This window comes from Arachis stenosperma, chromosome 7 (genome assembly GCF_014773155.1).
Source record: "Arachis stenosperma cultivar V10309 chromosome 7, arast.V10309.gnm1.PFL2, whole genome shotgun sequence".
NCBI lineage: Eukaryota > Viridiplantae > Streptophyta > Magnoliopsida > Fabales > Fabaceae > Arachis > Arachis stenosperma.
The window spans coordinates 81571200-81592063 of record NC_080383.1 but is presented as its reverse complement, the minus strand read 5'-3'; the positions used below and the strand labels follow the sequence as shown (position 1 = coordinate 81592063).

General features: G+C 34.8%; 1 protein-coding gene and 1 pseudogene across 2 annotated transcripts; one reads left to right on the top strand and one right to left on the bottom strand.

Moving 5' to 3' along the window:
- Positions 1-7479: 7479 nt before the first annotated feature.
- LOC130940334 (ATG8-interacting protein 1-like) lies at positions 7480-8784 on the bottom strand (annotated as a pseudogene).
- Positions 8785-10245: 1461 nt separating this feature from the next.
- LOC130941598 (uncharacterized) lies at positions 10246-16082 on the top strand. 2 transcript variants are annotated; one of them, XM_057870157.1, is made up of 9 exons: positions 10246-10438; positions 10580-10643; positions 11176-11364; positions 12135-12316; positions 12409-12589; positions 12667-12878; positions 14799-14924; positions 15008-15111; positions 15590-16082. In XM_057870157.1, exons 1-9 carry the CDS (start codon positions 10282-10284, stop codon positions 15809-15811), a joined length of 1437 nt encoding a protein of 478 aa, XP_057726140.1. In that variant the 5' UTR covers positions 10246-10281; the 3' UTR covers positions 15812-16082. The 2 variants fall into 2 exon arrangements, with proteins under 2 accessions (XP_057726140.1, XP_057726141.1); XM_057870158.1 differs by having other exon boundaries at positions 15605-16079.
- Positions 16083-20864: the final 4782 nt, after the last annotated feature.

Below are 20864 nucleotides of genomic sequence, written 5' to 3'. Positions count from 1 at the left end.
ATTTAAGATTATACTTAAACTCCTCCCAATGTGAAAGAAATTCTACATGAGAAAGTTGTAACTTCATCGCCATCTTTGTCATAGTGTCTGCCACCGTGTTTGCATCTTTCATAATCAAATGAAAGTTAACACGCCAATTTCAATGCATGATATCTCTTATTTTGAGCACTAATAGATCAATAAACCCAAAACTATCTTGGTGATTAGTAACAAGATTAAACGCTTCCACACAATCCGTCTCACAAATAACATCTCGTTGACCCACATCTCAGGCTAAGAGATATCCTCTTCAAATAGCAAACAATTCTCCTTGAAGAATACTATTACTCTCAATTATTCCCAAACACCCCCTTTGCCAACTCTCGTTAAAATCTCTAATAACACAAGCAAAACCAACACTATCACCCAAATCAGGATAACTAGCATCACAATTAATCTTAAAAGTATTAATTGATGGGGGATTCCAAAAATCATTTAGAAGAGAGGGAAATGACATTCGTTGTAATTCAAAAATATTCCTAAGCTCATTTTTTGAAGTTAATGCCAGACAAATCACTTTTTTCGGAAGTCAAGTTTCATGAGGATTAAAGATGTCATTATTCCTTACTCGCCATATCTACCAAAGTCCCGAAAAGAATATGAACAGATGCTCTCTACTATGATACAAAAATCAGTTCTTCAAATCCAAAGGATGACAAGAAATATCCAACCTATGCCATACAAGCTGATCTTTTGAACAATCCCGAATATAATGTAAAACCGATTCCTGGCTAGAAAGACTTCTTGGGCACCTATCCAATGATGACATCCCTCTTCTGAAGCGAAAACTTGCAGTAGGAAGAGCCTCCTTAGACATAGCCAAGCCAAAAACTTGTACTTTTCCGGAACAAGATGGCGCCAAAGCCAAAGTCAATTCTCCTGCTCATCCCAACCAAACAGCTGCTTACACAACCACAAGTAACCATTGTGTGAGTCATAGACTTTGGCAGTAGACCTAAACCAATACCAACCCACTTCCGGACCTGTTTGCACATCTGGATTGTAAGAAAGAGTATTACCTTTCATATTTTGAGATAAAGGAGAATAAAAAGTATCCAGAGATTGTAACGGGAGTTGGCAAAGGGGGTGTTTGGGAATATAATACATCTTCATCCCAAATGCTTTGCAAAAGGTCTTAAAAACTAACATCACATTTTGCACTTGTCTCTTTGTAGTTTTACAGAATAGAAGCAAGTCATCCGCAAATATTAAGTGGGATATTCTTGGTCCTCCTCTAGAAATAGCAACTAGCTCCCACAAGCCCAAATCAACCTGATGACTAATAAAGCATGCCAATCTCTCCATATACAACACAAAAAGATAGGGTGACATAGGATCTCCTTGTCTAAGACTCCAGCTATGAGTAAAGTCATTCAGACGATTTCCATTCTAAAGAATAGATAAGGAGGAAGTAGTGACACAATTCTTAATCAAATTAATTGTAGGGCTGGGAAAACTAAAGCTCTTAAGGGTATGGCCTAAAAACCTCCAGTCAACTTTGTCATGGGTTTTCTCCAGATCAATCTTAAAGGCCAGTGTGTCTTTCTTTGATTTAGTCTTCTTCATAAAATAGAAGACTTCTTGAGCAATAATGATGTTGTCAGGAGTTCCTCATCCAGGAATAAATCCTCCTTAAAGCAGGCCAAAAATCTCCGCAAGATGAGGACGGAGCCTATTAACAAGGACCTTCGTGATGATCTTGTAAACTACTACAGAGACTAATCGGCCTGAAATCTTTCATAGATACCGGTGATTCAACCTTTAGAATAAGAACCAGTAAAGTCTCCATCATTCTTGGATCAAGAGTAACACCGGAGAACGCCTGCTTAATCATCTTTCAAACATTAAGACAAATGATCTTCTAATATTCCTTGAAGAAGAAAGCTTGAAACCCATCAGGACCCGAAGCTTTAAAGGAGTTCATGTGAAAAATAGTTGTTCTGACTTCCTCCACAGTAACTGGTATCGTAAGATCATTGCAAGCTTCTTTATTCAAAGAAGGAAGAGGCTTATCACCAAGGCAACCTAAATCAACATCATCCAAACGACAGAATAAGTTTTTGTAAAAAGACTCTGCCTCTCGACTCAGAACCTCTGAATCAGTTTTCCACACTCCATCCTTGAGAAAAAGGCCATGAATCTTATTATGCTTCCTTTGCACAAGAGTTTGAATATGAAAGAATCTTGTATTCCTATCTCCAAACCTTACCCACTGCTCTTTGGACTTTTGGAACCATAGGAGCTCTTCTTGCACTAGACTATTATTATAATCATCAAGCAACCGTTGCTCTTTTTGACGCAAATAAATGCTATCCACCACTTCCAAACACTTTTATAAATAATTAATCTGCTACTCTAATTCACATTTCTTAACAAAAATGTTACCAAACACCTTCAAGTTAAAATCTAATGAATTCTTCTGCACTTCCGAAAGCTTGCCATGAATCCTTCTATTACCATACCACCATGACTGATTCACAATATCCTCATACCCGGGATGAGTAGCTCAAGCAGTAACAAATCGAAAAGATCCATTCCCTTTAGGATGGGGACAACCTTTACAACGCACCAAAATAGGGCAATGATCAGACTAAAGCCTATTTAAAACTTCTACATAAGCATCTGGAAAGATAGATAACCAACTATTATTTATACAGACTCGGTCAAGCTTTTTTGCCACGTCAACATAATTTTTCACCATGCTGTACCAAGAAAACTGTCTCCCAATAGTCTTCAGATTAAACAAACCACTATCCCCTAATGAAGTAGCAAACCTGTCTGCTCTTTGATGAAAAATTGACAGCCCTTAGATTCATGAGAAAATATGACTTCATTAAAATTACCAAGAACAATCAAAGGTCCTTGAAATACCATGGATTGTGCCACAAGATAATCCCAAAGGAGAATCCTTTTATTAAATTGAGGGCTACCATAAATACCACTACACCTCCAAATTAAATTATCAGATTGAACCTCAACAGTAACACCCTGACCAAAAGCATCAATGAACTTACAACAAACACCCTTCATAGAGGATAGAAACCGAATTCTCCCTTATGCCCCTCTGCTTCCACTATACCAATAGAGTGATACCCCAACCTTTCCCAAAACAATTTTAAATGCTGAAAGGGGAGTAAATTTCAACCACAATAAAGAAAATAGGTCTAAATTTTCTAACAAGTTCCTTACAATGCACCGGACTAACTTATTAGAAGCACCCCTAATATTCCAAACAATCATATTTAAAATATCCATAAATAATAGGGACATAATAAATAAGAACATAAACTCTAAATAGAATCACCAACCTCAATAGGTGGTTTGTCCTGCGATACTGGCACACTCTGATCCTCAATAATTGCCACCCTCGGACCCCCCACCGCTGCACCCGCCATGCTTTCATCTGCTAAGATTTGCTCCGTTGCGCCACCATTTTTATCAACTGGCAAGTTCTGCAGGGAAGAAGGCCGCGGACGCTTCCGGAGAGAAATTCCATGACGTGCAGGAGTTCTACACGATGGAGATGGCGCAATTTCATGTTTTTCTCGCTGCCCCATCCTAATGCCAATTGATTTGCCTCCATCACCATGCAAATTGGGCCTTGGAACCCTTCTCGAACCATACTTGTGCTGCTTTCCATCTTGGTCCTTCAAACTTGATGGATGGTCCATTGTGAATTTTTCCTTACGCAACACTTGTTCTCCATCATCCATGCATGCCTCATTAACATGACCATCAAGCACGTGAGGAGCCAATGATTCTGTAACTGCATCCTTCCCTTTAACAACTCCTAACTTCTCGCCCAAATTACGAGAATTCTCACCCAAATCACGAGCTTCCGATTCAACCTCTTTTTGAATTTCATGATTGTTGTGTGGCACTAATGTTGGGGCTTCATTATTTTTTCCATCACCAAAAGAATCACCATTTCCTGCTGAGGACTCCTTCTCCATGCACAACGATTTATCATGCCCATACCGTGCACAAGTAGAACAAATCAGCTGTAAACTCTCGTACTCCATTTTATGAGTCATACCCTCCACTACAATATGTTTGATTACAAGCAACCCAAGATTAATTTGAACACAAGTTTGGGCATGTTTTCCTCTTTCTGCAAGCTTAGTGACCAAGTCTACTTTCTGGAACCCCCTATTGCAGAAGCAATTCGCAGCATTGCTTGTTCTTGGTAGCACCAAATTGGAAGTTCCGAGACTCGAATCCATACTAGCGTTGATTCAAAGGATTGTTCGCATGGCCTAAAATCCACGTCCCATGGCTTTACTGCAACATAGTGACCGTCTATCAACCACGGGCCACCAAGAATGATTTTCTCACGATCCGCATCAATATCAAATTTAACCAAAAAATACCCAAACCCCAGATCCAGCTTGGGCCTACAAAGATATATATAGAATTTTATTATGCTAGAAAAAATGTAATAAGAAGGGTTTAAACTTGGGTGTTCGCAGCCGAGGCCTTGGATCAATGGCAGCATCACCTGCCTCATTGGGAGCTGCATCCAAGTTGGAATCTTCATTGAGGAATATAGAACTCATGTTAGTAGTAACAGCGTGTGTGAGTGGGTGTGTGTTGTGTAATGTATAAGACAAAAAAAAACTTAGGTCTTCTATAATATTTAAATACTTTTTTTCACTAAGTCATTTCTCTTTTTAATTATATATGTGTATTTTTGTTAATTAAATTATATTTTATAATTTTGAAAATTAAATTATACCTTAAATTTAAATATGGGTTAAATATTGTTTTCGTTCTTAAGGTATAGGGTCAAAATCAAAATCGTCATCGACCTTTTTTTCTTATTAAAATCATCCTCAACGTTTAAAAACGCTTTAAAATTATCCTTTTCACTCTAAAAAGACAAATTTACCCTTGTAAAAAATAAATTATAAAATAAATTAACTTTGTTCATCATCCTCCCAACCCATTTGCAGTGGCTTCATTATCCCTTTCTTTCTCCATCATCCTCCCAACCCATTTCTTCCTCCAACTAAAGACCTAAACTTTGTTCTCTCCCCCAACAACCCAATAAACTCAAACTCCCAACCTAAGCTTCTTCCCTTACCTACCTTTCTCTCTCTACACCAACTCCCATTTTCTCTCTTCTCAAACTCTATTAACAACAAGCTTTCGTTCAAGTTAACAAACAAATTAAGCAACAGCAACAACCAAATTCAGCAACAACAAATTCAATAACAAATTCAACAAATTCAGCAATAGTAACACATTTTCAGCAACACTAAAATCAAAGTGAATCAACAGCAACAACAACATCCACAAAATAAATTAACAGAAATTTTAGATTTAACAACAATTTAACAATCATCACCGTAACTTCAGATCCAAAATCAGCAATAATAAAAATTAAAAAAAATTAAAAAAAAGACGTTCATATTCTTCAAAAAAAAAAAAAAAAAGAAAGAATAGAAAGAGGAGGAAGGAAATAACGGTGCGGTGTGGGAACCTACTGCCATCAACCTCTGGCCGTCGCCGCCCTCAGTACGCCCCTCCTTCTTCTTCCCATTCTTCTTCCTCTTCCTTCCAACTGCCACCCACCGTCGCTGTCTGTCAAAAGCCAACAACCACTACAAGCGCCGCCTCTCCCTTCCCAGAACATGTCACAGCGCCACCATATCGGGGAATTCGAAGCTGAAGATGACGAACTCAAAGACGCTTCTATCGATCTAACCACTCTCCGCTCTCCACCTTCCCAACCTCTCCACCTTCCTCTATTCTCTCATTCTCTCTCTCTTCTCCTCGTTTTGTCTTTCTTTCTCTATAGTCACGACACAACGGTGAAAGCGACGGTGGCGGCCGCACTCTTTTTCGCCATCACCTTCCTCTTCTTCCTTTCCTTTCCTTTTCTTTCTTCTTCCTCTCTGTTTCTCTCTTCTTTTGTTCGGTATCTTTTGTTTTCTTTTTTTTCTAATTTAGATGGGAGGGTAGGGTGGGGTGGTTTTTCTTTTTTAATATTTTTTATTTTTGTTTAAGGATAAAATTGTTCGGAAAAATGTTGTTTATGCACAAAAGGATGATTTTATAACGTTTTGTAACGTTAAGGATGATTTTAATAACAATAAAAAAGGTTGGGACGAATTTGATTTTCACCAAGACCTTAGAGAAAAAAAAATACTTAACCCTTTAATTATTTATTAAAAAAATGCCTATTGACAAACTTTAAGTCAGGTCAGATTTGACAACAAGTCAGACTCAATACTCATCAAAAAGCCTATTTCAGACTACAGACCAAACTTAAGAGTAAAGCATGGCTTGTTCTGACCTGTTTCATGTTGACCTTTTTTTGGTTTGGTCACTATTAGTTAATCATTTGTTATTAAATTGCGAGTAAAGCGATAAATAAATCCTAAATATTTCGGATAAATTAATCTCTAAAAAAAAGTACGAATAAAGTTCTTTAGAATAGTAGATGTAGATATATTACCTTCAAATTTGCCCCTATAATTAAGGTAAAAATTTTTAATTTGAACTAATTTATTCATATTTGTTATTCTGAAAAAATTTTATTAGCAATTATTTTTTGGGAACTAATATGTTCGAAATGTAAATTTTCAAAAACTTATTTGTCACTTTACTCTTAAATAGTTATATATTGTCCTCACATGTTAATCACACTATTAAATATATATATTTTTTGGTTAGAGCACGTTATTATTAAATCTTTGAAACAGGAGCAAAAAAACATAACTGAATTACACGAATTGATGTTGGTTCAGTTTGCTTCTGTGCTTAAGGAACCAAACGGTTTCTTAGTAGAGATAGTAGAGAGTAAAAAGATTTAATAGAGAGAAAAGATCTCATTCTCCAGTACCATTTCAGAATATACATTGATTAGGGAGAATAGACCACATTTTACTAATGCATTTTCAAATAGTATTATTGCTTCTATCTTATATATGATCATAGTTTTGACCAGAATCCATAGTGGTTAGATGAAAAGTAATAGAAGAATCTACCACAATTCAAATGGTCACTTCATTTTTTTTTGGGTCAAGTTACATTAAAGAGAGATTTGAACCTGAACTCCCCCATTTGGAGAGGGAGACAAATGCGTTTGAGCTACAACTCATAGGCAAATAGCCACTTCATTTACATCTTATCTTTGGTGTCTAAACTGTGAATTCCACAAAAAATAGAATGAAATACAAATTTACTAAGTTGAAGAACATTTCAGAGCTATATACAATGCAAATCAAGGCAAAGATAAAGAACTCACCAGATAAATATTTCAACAACAATCACAAATAGGAAGCTCAACCAATCCTAATACGAAGCCAGCGCAACGTTGTTCATAAATTTCAAACGACCAATCCTAGTATTTTGGAAACCTGTAGCACTTCTCTCTCAGCTTCATGTAGAAGCAGTTTTTGTTATTATCTTTAGCTTTTCACAGCAGCCTTTATCTTAACTTTCACCAGAGGAGCCTCCTCTGATCAAGGAAACTGGACGGTGGCTGCCGACAATCATATCTTTGAGTCGATATATGGTAACAAGTACCCTGCTTCTTGCCTGTGGAAACAACATAATAAGTGCATATACTGCAATGCTAAATAAAAAATAAATATGCTATGTACAATTACAGTTGAAGATACTAGTCCGAAAAAGTGTGACAAAATCAGGCATACTTCTATATAACATGTAAATTCAATGCTATAAACTTCTCCATTTCTAGAAATTCATTTTCAACATCACACTATCTATCAAATAAGAATTTATTTATACATAGTCAGTGTAGAAAAGTTTTTGAATTATCATAGAATATGAACTTCTATATGTGACTTATAAAATGGTTAAGATAAAAACCAAACACATTTATTGGTCTAGCAGTTATATCTTTTAGACGACTGTGTAAAAGATACTTTTACATGAATAATTGATGAAAACTAAATCTTTTACTGAATAAACTAAAATACAATCTTTGTACCAATTGAATGAAAATGGAAATACCTCGCCATTTACATTCAGTCACTTGAGTTGCAAAAATCTTTCTTGCTGCCAGTGGTGTCCAACCATCACAACGCCCATCACCGTAGCTGCAACACATACAGAACGAAATGCTCTTCTTTTCCACCAAGCTCCACATGGAAGATCTAAAGGGCTGTATCTATTATCTTTGGTAGGTGTTGTGGTTGACAGCCATAAATCGGGACCGACATTTGACCCTTGCTCTACTAGTTCAGTTGTTTGGGCCTCAATTATGCTTTCTCCGCATGCTACTACACAACCAATATCAGTTCCACTGTGGAAAGAAGTGTACTTTGGAGAGTCATACATAGTTTCTTCTTCTCCAGTCAAACCAAAACCGTGTAGAGTTGCACCTTCCTCAAATTGTTTCCCATGAACAGACAACCTGCTGATTGTCTCATCAAAATACGGCATACCCTCAAACTCCTCTGAAGCATTCAATCCTGTGAATGTCAAGTTTCCTTAATCCTTTCCAACAGGAACATCTTTGCTTCCAGATTCATCAAGAATCTCGCTATAGTCAGGCTCCACCAGCAAGTTCTCATGTTGACTTGGTGGAAAGACAAAGTGGCCAGACATGAACAATGCATGTGACATTTCTCCTTCATCCTGGGCATACACATCTTCCTTCAACTTAACTTCGTCAGGACCAGAAGCAGCTGCATATGTTGATGCCGTGAGGGATACAACCTCCCAATCAGCCCCACGGGAAGTCTTTTTCTCTACATTCTCATTGTCAGTCATCTTTTGTATCCATCAGAAAAATAATGTCAGAAATCTGGTTCTACTCAGTAAATATAGACAACAAACAATTAAACACAAATGCAAGCATACATGAATACATGACAGACACATGAAAACCTAGCAGAAAACTACATGTTGCTAAATGTTTGATAAGAGGTTAGCTATTAAGAAAGAAGCTTTTGAAGTTTTATTAGTTTTTTATTAATGTAGGATTGTTTAAAACCAACAGGCAACAGGCACACATATCATCACCAAAAATATTAATCAGCTTTATTTCTTCAAAGTAGCAAATTTAGAAAAGCTAGATGCAAGTGCATAGGAAGTACAGAACTAAACCAAGCTGAAATTTCTTGCAAACAATTCCATGCACCTTGTAATTTTATATTTAATTTCATTTCCTTCATAACAAAGTTAAAAGCACCATAAGATGCAATCAAGACTATTTTTTTCTCCGTTCTCCTTTATCCGTTCCAATCGATTTGAATCACCACCAATCATAAATTTCATTTTATTCCTACAGTTATTATTACTATTTCTCTTTTTGGTGTGAAAATTCAACGCAACTCAATAATTAGCACATATTCCTCCATCAACTTATTAATTAATTTAATAAAAATATTCAATAACATCATAACATATATAAATATTTAAACAAAAATTTTTTTTTTTATTATCTTTATGGATGTAATTAATCTCAATCTGACAATAAGAGGAGACCTAAAAAAATATTTGACCAGATACGTGGCAGTGGGTCGCTTTTAGAGCAACTCCAATGGTTATTTTTTTAGAGTTTCCTTTACTGTGCATGTAAGAAAAGTGGAGTAAAGCAAAAAAAAATTCCTTCTCTTGGATCAAGAAGGAGGAATCCTTCTAAATAGGGACTCCAATCCATACATCTAATAATAACTTGCCAAATGACTTATTATTTAAAAGATAAATAATTATAAAAATGTTAATGAATTAAATAATAATTAATTATATTAAATAATTAAATAATAATTAATTATATTAAATAATTAATTTTTTATTTAATTATAATTTATATTAATTATTTATATCATAATTAATATTAAATATTATTTATATTATTATATTAAATTATAATTAATTAATTTTACTTACATCAAAAAATAAATTTAATTTTTAAAAATAAATAATTATAAAAATATTAATAAGTTAAATAATTATATTAAATAATTAAATAATAATTAATTTAGTAATAATTATAATAATTAATTATAGTAAATAATTATATTTTTATTTAATTAATAATTAAATCATAATAAATTTATAAATTTAAATTATATTATTAAAAAAATTAATTACATTAATTTTAAATATTTTAATTAATTAATTAAGTGGAATCATAATAGAGACTAAAGTTAGTTCCGTCTAATAAAAGAGAGAGAGATATTTTGAGTTTTTATTTATTATTTATATAACAAAAATTGAGGTGGAATTATTTTTTATAACAGGTGGCCATAAGTAGAAACAGGGATGAGGTCCGTACTAAAATGGTCTTACCAACACTCCCCGAGTCCCAGTCCACCGAAACTTCATTTGCGTACCCATCAAGAAGAAGAAAAGAATAAAGTGGAAGAAGAAGAAGAGACGTCAACGATCACTATGGGGGGTGACTCCGTTGTTTCTAATGGTATCTTTCTTCTTTATGTGTCTTTTTCTTTCCCCTTCGGATTTCTCTGCATGAAAACCTCTTTTCTTTTCTTAGAATAAAAAAGCTTCAATTTTTTTTGTCCGACCAGATTACCAACATGCTAATGCCTCTTATGTGCAGATCAAGACTCTTTGTTGGAAGAGGATTTTACCTTGCTTTCTTCTCACTCCCCAGCTGCACTCAGGTAATTTTTTTTATTATCATCGGTGGATTTTGATACTGTTGTTGTTTAAGACCCTTTGTTTTTTCCTGAAATGTAATTCAGGTGCTGCTGATTTGGTACAGTGCAAAAATTACTTATTGGAGAAATCCATTATTTTTGTAACTTACTAACATGCGCATATTTAAACTTCAATATTTTCACCTTGTTTTTGTCATATTGTACAAAACATATTGTAAAATGTACAAAACAAATAAATATTGTACAAAATGACATTTTAAACATATTTTAAGGTAGAACCTCGGTTTTATTTTTTTGAAGTATTTTCTTTTTTGAGGAAAATATAAAGATCGTATGTATTGAAATAAGCAGCTAAGAAGAGTTATATGGATCATACTATACATGTTATTGTGACATTTTAGGAGTATATTGCAAAGTTTACTGGATCATAGTTTGGTAGGTGATCAGAGTTCATACTTTTGCTTTCTTTTTTCTTTTTTATAGTTGATTTCCTTGCTCCTTTGTCATCATTCGTTTGACAATGGTTTTCTGACAGAGACAATAGAGTGAATGTGGAGAACGGGTCAGATGTTGGAGAAACTAGCGAAGAATGGTGTTCTTCTAGGTTTGATTTTGAAGTCAATGAAAGGAAAACGCTTAGTGCCTATGAAGAAATCTCGCAAAGCTATGATCGATTCGCGATTGATAGCAAGAATTTGAAGCATGTGAAAGAAAAAATCCTGAGGTTCTTATTTCAACTCTCGTCTCATTTAAGTTTTCTATTAACAAAAGCGCCCAATTTTTTTTTTTTTTTGGTTATTTTGTGATTCCACATTGAAACATTGAATTCTTTTAGTATCATCCTTGGAAATTTGTATCTGATCAGTTAACTGAAGAAAAGAATAAAAATTACCAAGCCATGGAGATCGGAATAATAATAATAATAAATTTCCCCTTACACTTGTTTTGAGCTCCTTAACAAAGATTGCAGGACATCAGTCATAAACTTTGGGTCATTATTCATCCTGTCTAAATATCCTGATTCCTGAGCAACCATTATTGTATTCAAATTGGAACATTTGGTTGTGCAATCTTGAAAGTGTTTTGGTTCCTAATGATGGCCAACTCCACGTTGCTGAAATTTTTATGATTTATAAACAGTGAAGACAATATTTTTGACAAAATAAACAAGTGGAAAACAGATTCAAATGTAAAGGCCCTAGGTATTCCTGTTATGTGTTCGCATGCAAAGCCTTGAAGCACTTGGTGCTTCTCACAATGTTAAATGCAGATATCTACTTCTCTTATTTCATACCCTTATCTTCCATGATTGATCTATTGGCAATTTGATTGCATCACTTCTAGCATGAAATTTTTCTGTGGTTTCATCTTGAATCACTTTTACACTGTTGTGCATGCTACCAACCAACTTGAAGTTTAGTTTTGTGTGATCTGAAACGTTACTTTTATCTTTCATATTTGATTATGTCATATCTGGTGATTTTATTGCCTCAGCTACAAGCCTGGAGCATGGATTGAGAATGTGGGTGGCTTACAGACATGTGATTATGATGTACCAAAGACAACATGCCTCCTATTGGTTGGTCCAGGAGGATCTGGGAAAAGTAGTATGATAAATAGAATCTCTAAGGTGCTTGAGGATGATAAATTTGCACCAGCAAGAGCACAAGTATCATGTACAATTTCTCATTTTACCTTTAATGTCAATTTGAATAATGAATATGTAATTTCATTTTATGACATGTCTTTGTTTATCTTTTGATGCCAGATAATTTGCTTACAGGAGATGGGACATACTTCCTCCAGGAGTATATGATTCCAAGGCACTCAACCTCGATCTGTCTATGTGATACACGTAGTTTGTCTGACAACTCGAATGAAAATGAGAATGATAGAGTGCTGAAGAGTTGGATGACAAAAGGTGTTCGTCATGGAGAGCTTGTTGTAAGGTCTATACATAAAAATATAAAAGAAACATTATTAGATTCAAAATTCACTCATGCTGATATTGACATATATATCTCAGGAAGACAGATAGTCGAATATTAAAGAAAAGTTTGATGTGTAAAGCTCGCAAGAATGGTTTCATTTCCAGTAAGATCAGAAAGGTTAATTTTGTAATATATGTTGTAAATGGTCTTTCGGTTCTGAAATCAATGAAGGATACTGGTGCACGGGAGAGACAGTATATTGAAACAATTGTTCAAACTTTCAACAGCCCATTCTTGTCATTTAAAGGTATTTTCAAGACAATTATATGCTTTTCTATTATTCTTTTCCTACCATCTGCATATATATATGAATTGAGATCCATTATCACCAATGTATGTGTTGAGAACTTACTCTCAGTCTCATCCATTAATCTTATGTATATATATAGTAATGTGTGTTTTCTATTTCTATGATACTATGGGAGAAGGCTAGTTGTAATGGGCTTAGGTAGTTAGCACGAGTCATTTGGTTAAATCTTGTTGCCACCAATGTACCAAAAAGTTGATTGTTTTCCCCCAATTCATTTTGTCCTAGTTAGGTGTCTTTGTTCTATTAGGAAATCTTTCTGAAGCAATGTAGTTGGTACGAGAAGTATATAAGGATAAACAATAGTAAATAATGGAAATTGAAAGAGAATGCACTAGATAGTGTTGAGTATTGAACACATTTGATGAACCAAAGCTCTTTTTTTTTTTTTTTTTTTTTTCATACTCATACTCCTATCCACCTGACTACTTTTCTATTGATTCTAGTCCTCCCCACTTTTGAGAACATGTGGGCTCATATCACCTATGGGCTATGGCCTACATTCTTCCCTTCTAGCATTACAGCATAAAAACTGTTTGGTATCTATACCTGAATGATGAATATTTCTTGTTCGAGAAAACTATTGGCTTTTCTAATCTACCGTATAGGCCACACTGTTATGACCTAAGAGAGATTTTATATGTGATTAGTTGTAGCATTTGTAGCAGCACCTTGCACCTTTGCCCATTTCTTAAGAATTTTATCAATTATTAGCAGCAATGAAGTCAAATGAATAATGATTGCACATGTTTATTCTTCATGACTCAGAACGTTTTATAGATCTGACTGAACCTTGGATCTTAGTGTTAAGTTGTGAACTCGGAAAGATGAATCATTCAAGGTGGAGGAAAATTGAACTTCAACTTGCACTATGAAATTTCAACTAGACAAGTGGAACGTCCTAGTGAAACATAATGCTGCTCAACAATACATAGTTTGATGGTTTTCTGCACAAAAATGCATGACTTTTATTTTTTTTAGTTTCTTTAGTGTGTTGTCTACGTATTGATGTCACAGGTTTAAGATATAATAGAATCAGCCATTGATATGTCCATCAGGTTAGGGTACCTACAACTCTTTTGGATGTGGTCTTTCCCTTGTCTTGCGTAACGTGGGATGTGATGCACCGGCTGCCTCTTTTTCTTTTCTTTCTTTGAATCTGTGGAATCTTACACTTGAACAGAAGTCGGGCTCTCCTAATTATTATCACTAGGATATTTCTGACATTTTCCAGTTCCAAGTGAACTCGTAGTGAATGTCTTTATAATCACTGTGATAGTGTGGGTTTCTTATAATTTTTTAAGGTTTATTTTATGTTTGAGATAATTATGATGATATACTTGACAGTAAATCGCATTGATCTGTATAGTGCAACTTAATCCTGTGCTTGATGGATGTGGGAATTTGGTATGAAACATGCACGATTTCATATCTATCATGATTAGATTGCAGGTAACCTCAATAACAATGTAAATGACTGTTGGAAGAATTCCAATACTTTTGTTTCTTTCCTTCAACCAAAACAGGGTAAACTTAGATAATCAATTACAATAGATATTCAACCGCACAGAGGACTCATTTTAAATTTTGCAGAGTAATGGATGCACATTTATGAAAGACTAAAAGTCAATTTGGGTTGTTCCTACTTCCTAGTTCTCTGAAATGTTTGTTGACATACAGTTGCGAAGCTTTTTCACAATGCTTGAGTAAATTGAGGCCTGCACACCTTATTTTTTAGGCATACTTGAAATAGTGTACATTCTGCTGTTGATCATATTGAAAATTATGAGAATATCATTGAAAATATATGTTGGACCAAAATTCAAGTTTTTTCAGTATTCTGCTTGTCCTTACTTGCAGATGACAAACCTGTTCTTGTTTTCACTCATGGGGATCTCCTTTCCCTGCCTGACCGTGTCCGTGTCCGTGCTTATTTGGGAGAATTACTAGGAATTCCACCAACAATACAAATTTTTGATATCCCTGGTAGCATTCCAATTTTTTAACTTGTCCTTCCATTCATGTTCCTGTGTTCATGAAAATCTAATATTTTCTTAATTATCCTGCAGATTGTGATGATCTAGCTACTGAGTCTACCATCATTGAGATGCTACGATATAGCCTTGAGCATGCGGAAAGAAATTTTCCCCGGCAAAGCAAAGTTCTTGGAAAGGTATGCACTGTTTCCTGAAGTTTATGCTATAAAAGTAAGCTGGCAACAAATTTGCGAACTTCTGATTTTAATTAGCTTACCGTATTTCTTTTCCAAAAGAATCTCTTAAGTTTATTAAGAGTGTGTTTGAAACATAAGAGATTTGGAGTCGAATTGATTTGAATTGAGTGGAATTATATATCAAAGTGTTCTCTTTTGGAATCAAATATGAAAAGGATTGATTTGAATTATGAATGTGTAAGTTGTGTTGCACATCAAGATATACAAAGAGGAGTATAAATACGAATACAATAACGTATGCGAATGTGAGGAAGGGAGGGTAAAAAAATTTTTCATAATTAAAATTTCCAATCGAAGTAATTTCCATACAAGCCCCTTAAAATTGACAAAGATTTCATAATACACGAATGCACTGATCAGAATTTGGTATTGCTTTTGCTTTTGCTTTTGCATTTGCATATAACGAGTTTGTTATAAGATATTGTACTTGCAGGTCGATACCAAGTTTCTGTTCTGCGTGGTTTTGTCGATTCTCGTGCTAGCTGTCGCTGTTGTGATGGCGTATGACATGTTGCCACAACCTTGTCATGTCCTTCAACAGCAAGCAGGTCGCAAGAAATATCCTGCCAGGCTCAAAAAACTGAAAGTTCCTGAGATGGAATTCAAAATAGATTGGCACAAGATTCGCTACATATGGTAGCTTTGAATGGTGCTAAGGCTTATCTGTAATGATGCTGCTATGAGTTTTGGTAATGTGAAGATCTGTAAATTGGAAAAAAATAAAAAATATAAAAAAACCAGCGTGTATTCTATTCTTGTTGACCTTTTATTAGTACACTTATGTATGCCAATTTCTCTAGTGTTTCTGTGATGTGAAATCATGTTTTAATCGTAACGTGTTGGAACTAAAAGAGGCAACAAATGTACAAATTTTTAATTGAACCGGATTTAGACCTGCGGAATGCGCTGAAATCTAATATAAAATTTTTGTATATAACTTTTTCAGTTATTACCTAATTCAGTTGCTAAGATTTTTATCATTGGACATTTTAGTCTTTCATATTATAAAATATACAAAATAATTTTTAATGTTTATTTTTATTAGATAATACATGTAATTATCTAATTTCACATGTGCGATCTGGATAAATTAGTCTTTAAATTAATGTGTGCGCATACGTTCTTACGCATAGGTTGCGCTTTGGGCTTTAATCACGAAGGATGTTCTGTTGTACCAACCCACCACAACTCTTTCCTTCTTTCTTCATTCTTCATCCTACCCCAACCCAGCAGCCCAGACCCACCCCTCCATGTTTCCGGTGACCCTGCTGCCGCCAGAGCCACCACCGCCGCCCTGCCCCTCTCTCTCTCTCTCCCTATTTCTTCATTTTTTTTCTTCTTTCTTCTTCTTCTTCTTCTTCTTCTCTTTTTACTCTTCCTTGTTTTGTTTATTGCTTGCTTAATTTTTATTTTCGTTAATTAACTTTGGTAATGTAGGTTAAGTTTTGTTTAATTGTTTGTTTGTTGCATTGCAAGTGTTCAATTTTTTATTTGTAGGTTGTTGATGCTTAAATTTTGGCTTGAAGTTGATGAATTTGTGCACCGCATACCATGTGTTTTATATAATGTCTGGACGAACTTTTTGTTAATGCATGTGTTGTAGCTACTTATGTGTTAGACTATATCCTTGTTTGGCATTCTAAACATGAATTGTGCACCTTTAAATGATTATCATGTTATTTTTTATTGAAATTTTAATAATGTACTTATTACCTTGAGTTGCTAGCACCAAATTAATTTAAAAATGGACTTTTTGTCTCTTATTTGGTGCAATTTTGAACAAGTGCATATTGAATTTAGTGAATTGAATTGAATTGCTTGTTCATCATAGTTTTTTAAGTCAATATAATCACATAACAAGGTATTTGTTCCTTGTTAATGCTTTGCATTTTTTTTGAGTTGACTTGACTTCATTCTTATCAAGACTTGTCACTTTTTGTAACAAGCACCTTGTACATATGATTATTTCATTATTCCTAAGGATGCATAAGTAGTTTCTCTTCATCATTGAGTTGGTTATTGCTTGTTGTGCTATTTTATTAATCTTGCGCTTTCACTTGCACAATTTCAATATCTGATATTTCCTAAATTCAGTTCACTGTTGTTGTAATTGTCTAAGCTTGCTTGAGTCTAATTAACGCTTATTCATTGCGTGCAACTTAGGCCATTTAATTGAGGAACCCATGCTTACTTTTTGATTGTGAGGATGCCATTTTAACCGGCCGTTGTGTGTGTTCTAACCGCGCGTATAATTGGAATACACACATGGCTCATTTTCATCATACCACACCACTATGCAAACTTCCTCAATTAGCTGCTTATTTGTTTCTTACTTTACCTTTTTGTGCTACTTGCCCTATGATTCTTAATTATACTCTATTCATTCTTTTTGAGGATGAGACATAAAGGCAAAGAGCCGGTAGAGGAGGAAGACATCGAGTATAGAGAGGCCGACCCTGCATTGGACTTGGAGATTTCCATGCAACCCGAGCCCTCGTATCCGCCAGCTGAAGGTGGAGTGCCTTAGCTTCCATCTCCCCGAATTGTGTTCGTACACGGAGGACCGTGCAACACTTTAGTGTGGGGGAGGATTCACCATTTTTGGGGTGTAAAATTTCTTTCCGAACACTTTGTATTTTATTTTTGTTTTCTTTTACTATGTTTCTTGTAGATTTTTGTTAGTATTTTTTACTATTGCACCTTTACTTTAGTTGATATATGTATATATTGCATTTGCATTTTTGCATGGTATATAGTTTATAGATAGAAGTTGTGATTGGATAATGTGAATAGCATAGTACCTAGTTCAATTTTGTCCTAATTGTTCATAATGGTTTTTGCATATTGAAAATTAGGAATAGAACTAGAAAAATTTTTGAACTTGTATCCATCATATCATGCATACATATAGGAAATAATTTTGGTGAAAAACTACAAAGATTTCCAAGAATTTTGATTTTAGGGCGTTCTATTGAATTGATTTGGAAAATCATTTTTAAACTTGCTTGAATGGTTTTTGGGAAACATAGAAGAGAGATAGAACAAAAAACCTTGTGAGTTGTTGAGCCATATTGTGTGGTTGTATATTTTAACTATTATTTTGTTCTTGTGTGCTATGTTCCTTCTATGATTGTGATCTTAGATTTGCTTAATTATTTATTTCTGATGTTTGATATTTTGAATGCATTTAGCATGATTGAGGCCATTTTTGAAGCTAAGCTTACTCACCCATATAGCCTAACCCTTACATCTACCTTTGTAAGCCAATTTTGAGCTTTTTAATCGCCTTTGTTCTAATTGTAACCACATCAAAATCTTAAGCGTAAAACCATGAATCACTTTGAATTGCATCTTATTGATTAGCTTAGGTTAAGGTGTGTGTGTCATTTAAGTGTGGAAAATTTTTTGGGAAATATTGGTAGAGACATAAAAGTGTTTTGGATATTCATTAAAAAATTTTGAAAAATGGGTACACATTCATGTGTTAATTTGCTTTAGCCATATGCATTTGTCATAGAAAAAGAAAAAAAAAAAGAAATGAAAAAAAAGATGGGACAAAAGTTACCTCAAAGAAAAAGAGAAAAAAATGAATAAGAAATGCATATGTGGATTTGGATGAAAAAGATGCATGAATATGTATAAAAAGTGTGACTATGGGAAGTTAGGTTGCATATATTAGTGATTTGGTTGATATAGGTTGAGTGAGACACTTGAGCTAATCAAAGATCCAATTCCTTAGTCCACTTGACCATATTAATCCTACCTTCACCCTAATCCCATTTCAACCTTAAAAAGACCTCATGATATTGGTATTCATTCATCATATGTTTTTTGATTGTTAGATGAAAAGCAAATCCTTTAAAGCATTATTAGATGAGATTTGAGTGATTAAACCCTAGACACCGAGCGTTGAGAGTGTATATACACCTAGTGAGGGTTCAATAACTCAATTCTACGTTTCCACACCTCTTGTCGTGCATTCTTGCAAGTTGCTTCATTTTGATGAGTTTAATCAATTCTTTAGACTTTGATTGCATTGAATTACTTCTTTGCTTAGCCCTATATGTTCATATACTTGCTTGAGAATTTGATTGTTTGTTTTCACCAATCCTATAATCAACCGCTAACAGAATATATAAGAAACCATTCAAGTTTGGAAAGGGACCCATGAATTCAATACCCTAAACATAAAAAATTTCGCAAAACAACATGAGTTGTTGGGGCATCTCATCCTTCTTGGATATGTTTCCAAACCTTTGGTATTGATGGTAAAAGTTACAGAAAAGATTTACTTCCTTAAAGAGTGTGGGCCACCAAAATCTGCAGTATAAGATTTTTCTTGCAGTTCTTTGAGGGCCAAAGTAGCCACCACATTCAGAAGAGTGGCACGCCTCCAAGATAGACTGAATTCGGATTGTGGAACACACCTCCTAATTATTTGGTCGGTACCACATCTCCACAAATATGGGTCATTGATGAGTCCATATTTGATGATAATTTTTGCCTTGAATTAGACGGATTTCATCATATATACTCACACTTATACCTTAAAATAACATACTTTTGTGTTTGATCCCTAAATTAAACCTAAATGTGAAAACATATATTTTTGTGCTTAAATTGAGCAATTTAATTCCACTTTTATTCCATTCTATGCCGTGATATGTTTGTTGAGTGATTTCAGGTCCTAGTGGCAAGAATGGTTTGGTAGAAGTGGAAGAAAGCATGCAAAAAGGGAGAACACATGAAGAAAACAAAAGAGAAAAGTATTTCAGAGTGTGCCCACGCACACTTTTTGTGCCTACGCACAAGGGTTGAAATCAGCAAGTGTGCCCATGCACAACCTCTGTGCATACTGATACGTGAGCATCTTTCCTATCTTTTCCTAGTGAATTTGCATCTAATTTGTTGAGTTTAATAAAGAATTAATTATATTTTAGCCAATATGGATGCTACTTTGAGTCTTTTGCAATTTTGTTTATTTTAGGTAGCATTCGACGGGATTTGATGGAGTTTCTGTAGCACAAGAATCAAAGGAGATGGCAGCGAGGAGCGACGCGTATGCGTGACTGACGCGTGCGCGTGATTTGGAGCTTTCCATGGGGACGCGTACGCGTGATTTGAAGATTTGCTCAGTGACGTGTACGCGTGACCGACGCGTCTGCGTGACTTGAGGTGGAGGTTCAGACCTTCAGACAGAAGGAGGATGAAACTCTGTATGAAGCTTGGGAGAGATACAAGCTACTGACTAGGCAATGCCCTCTGGACATGTTTTCCAAATGGACTCAACTAGACATCTTTTATGAAGGCTTGGGTGAAATGTCCAAGATGTGCTTAGACAATTCTGCAGGAGGTTCATTGCACAAGAAGAAGACACCGGAGGAGACTCTTGAGCTTATTAAATTGGTTGCTAGCAACCAATTTTTATACTCATCTAACAGGAATCCTGTGAACTCTGAGGCTCCTCAGAAGAATGGTGTCATGGAAGTAGAAGCTCTTAATACTATTCTTGCTTAGAACAAGCTTATGTCTCTGCAAATAAGTCAACTTACTCAGCATATAGGTGGCCTGCAAGTCTCAGCTATCAACACCCAAAATCCACCTCAAGAGGTCTCTTATGACATGACAGGTAACTTTGTGCAAAATGATAATTATGATTATGCTCAACCCTCTTCTGAACAGGTCAATTACAT

Bases quoted from the DNA above. Each gene is read 5' to 3' on its own strand.
- LOC130941598 (XM_057870157.1), top strand. From the start codon at position 10,282: ATGAGGTCCGTACTAAAATGGTCTTACCAACACTCCCCGAGTCCCAGT. The intron at 11,365-12,134 runs GTTCTTATTTCA...TTATTGCCTCAG, and splicing joins GTGAAAGAAAAAATCCTGAG to CTACAAGCCTGGAGCATGGA. The intron at 12,317-12,408 runs GTACAATTTCTC...TTTTGATGCCAG, and splicing joins AGCAAGAGCACAAGTATCAT to ATAATTTGCTTACAGGAGAT.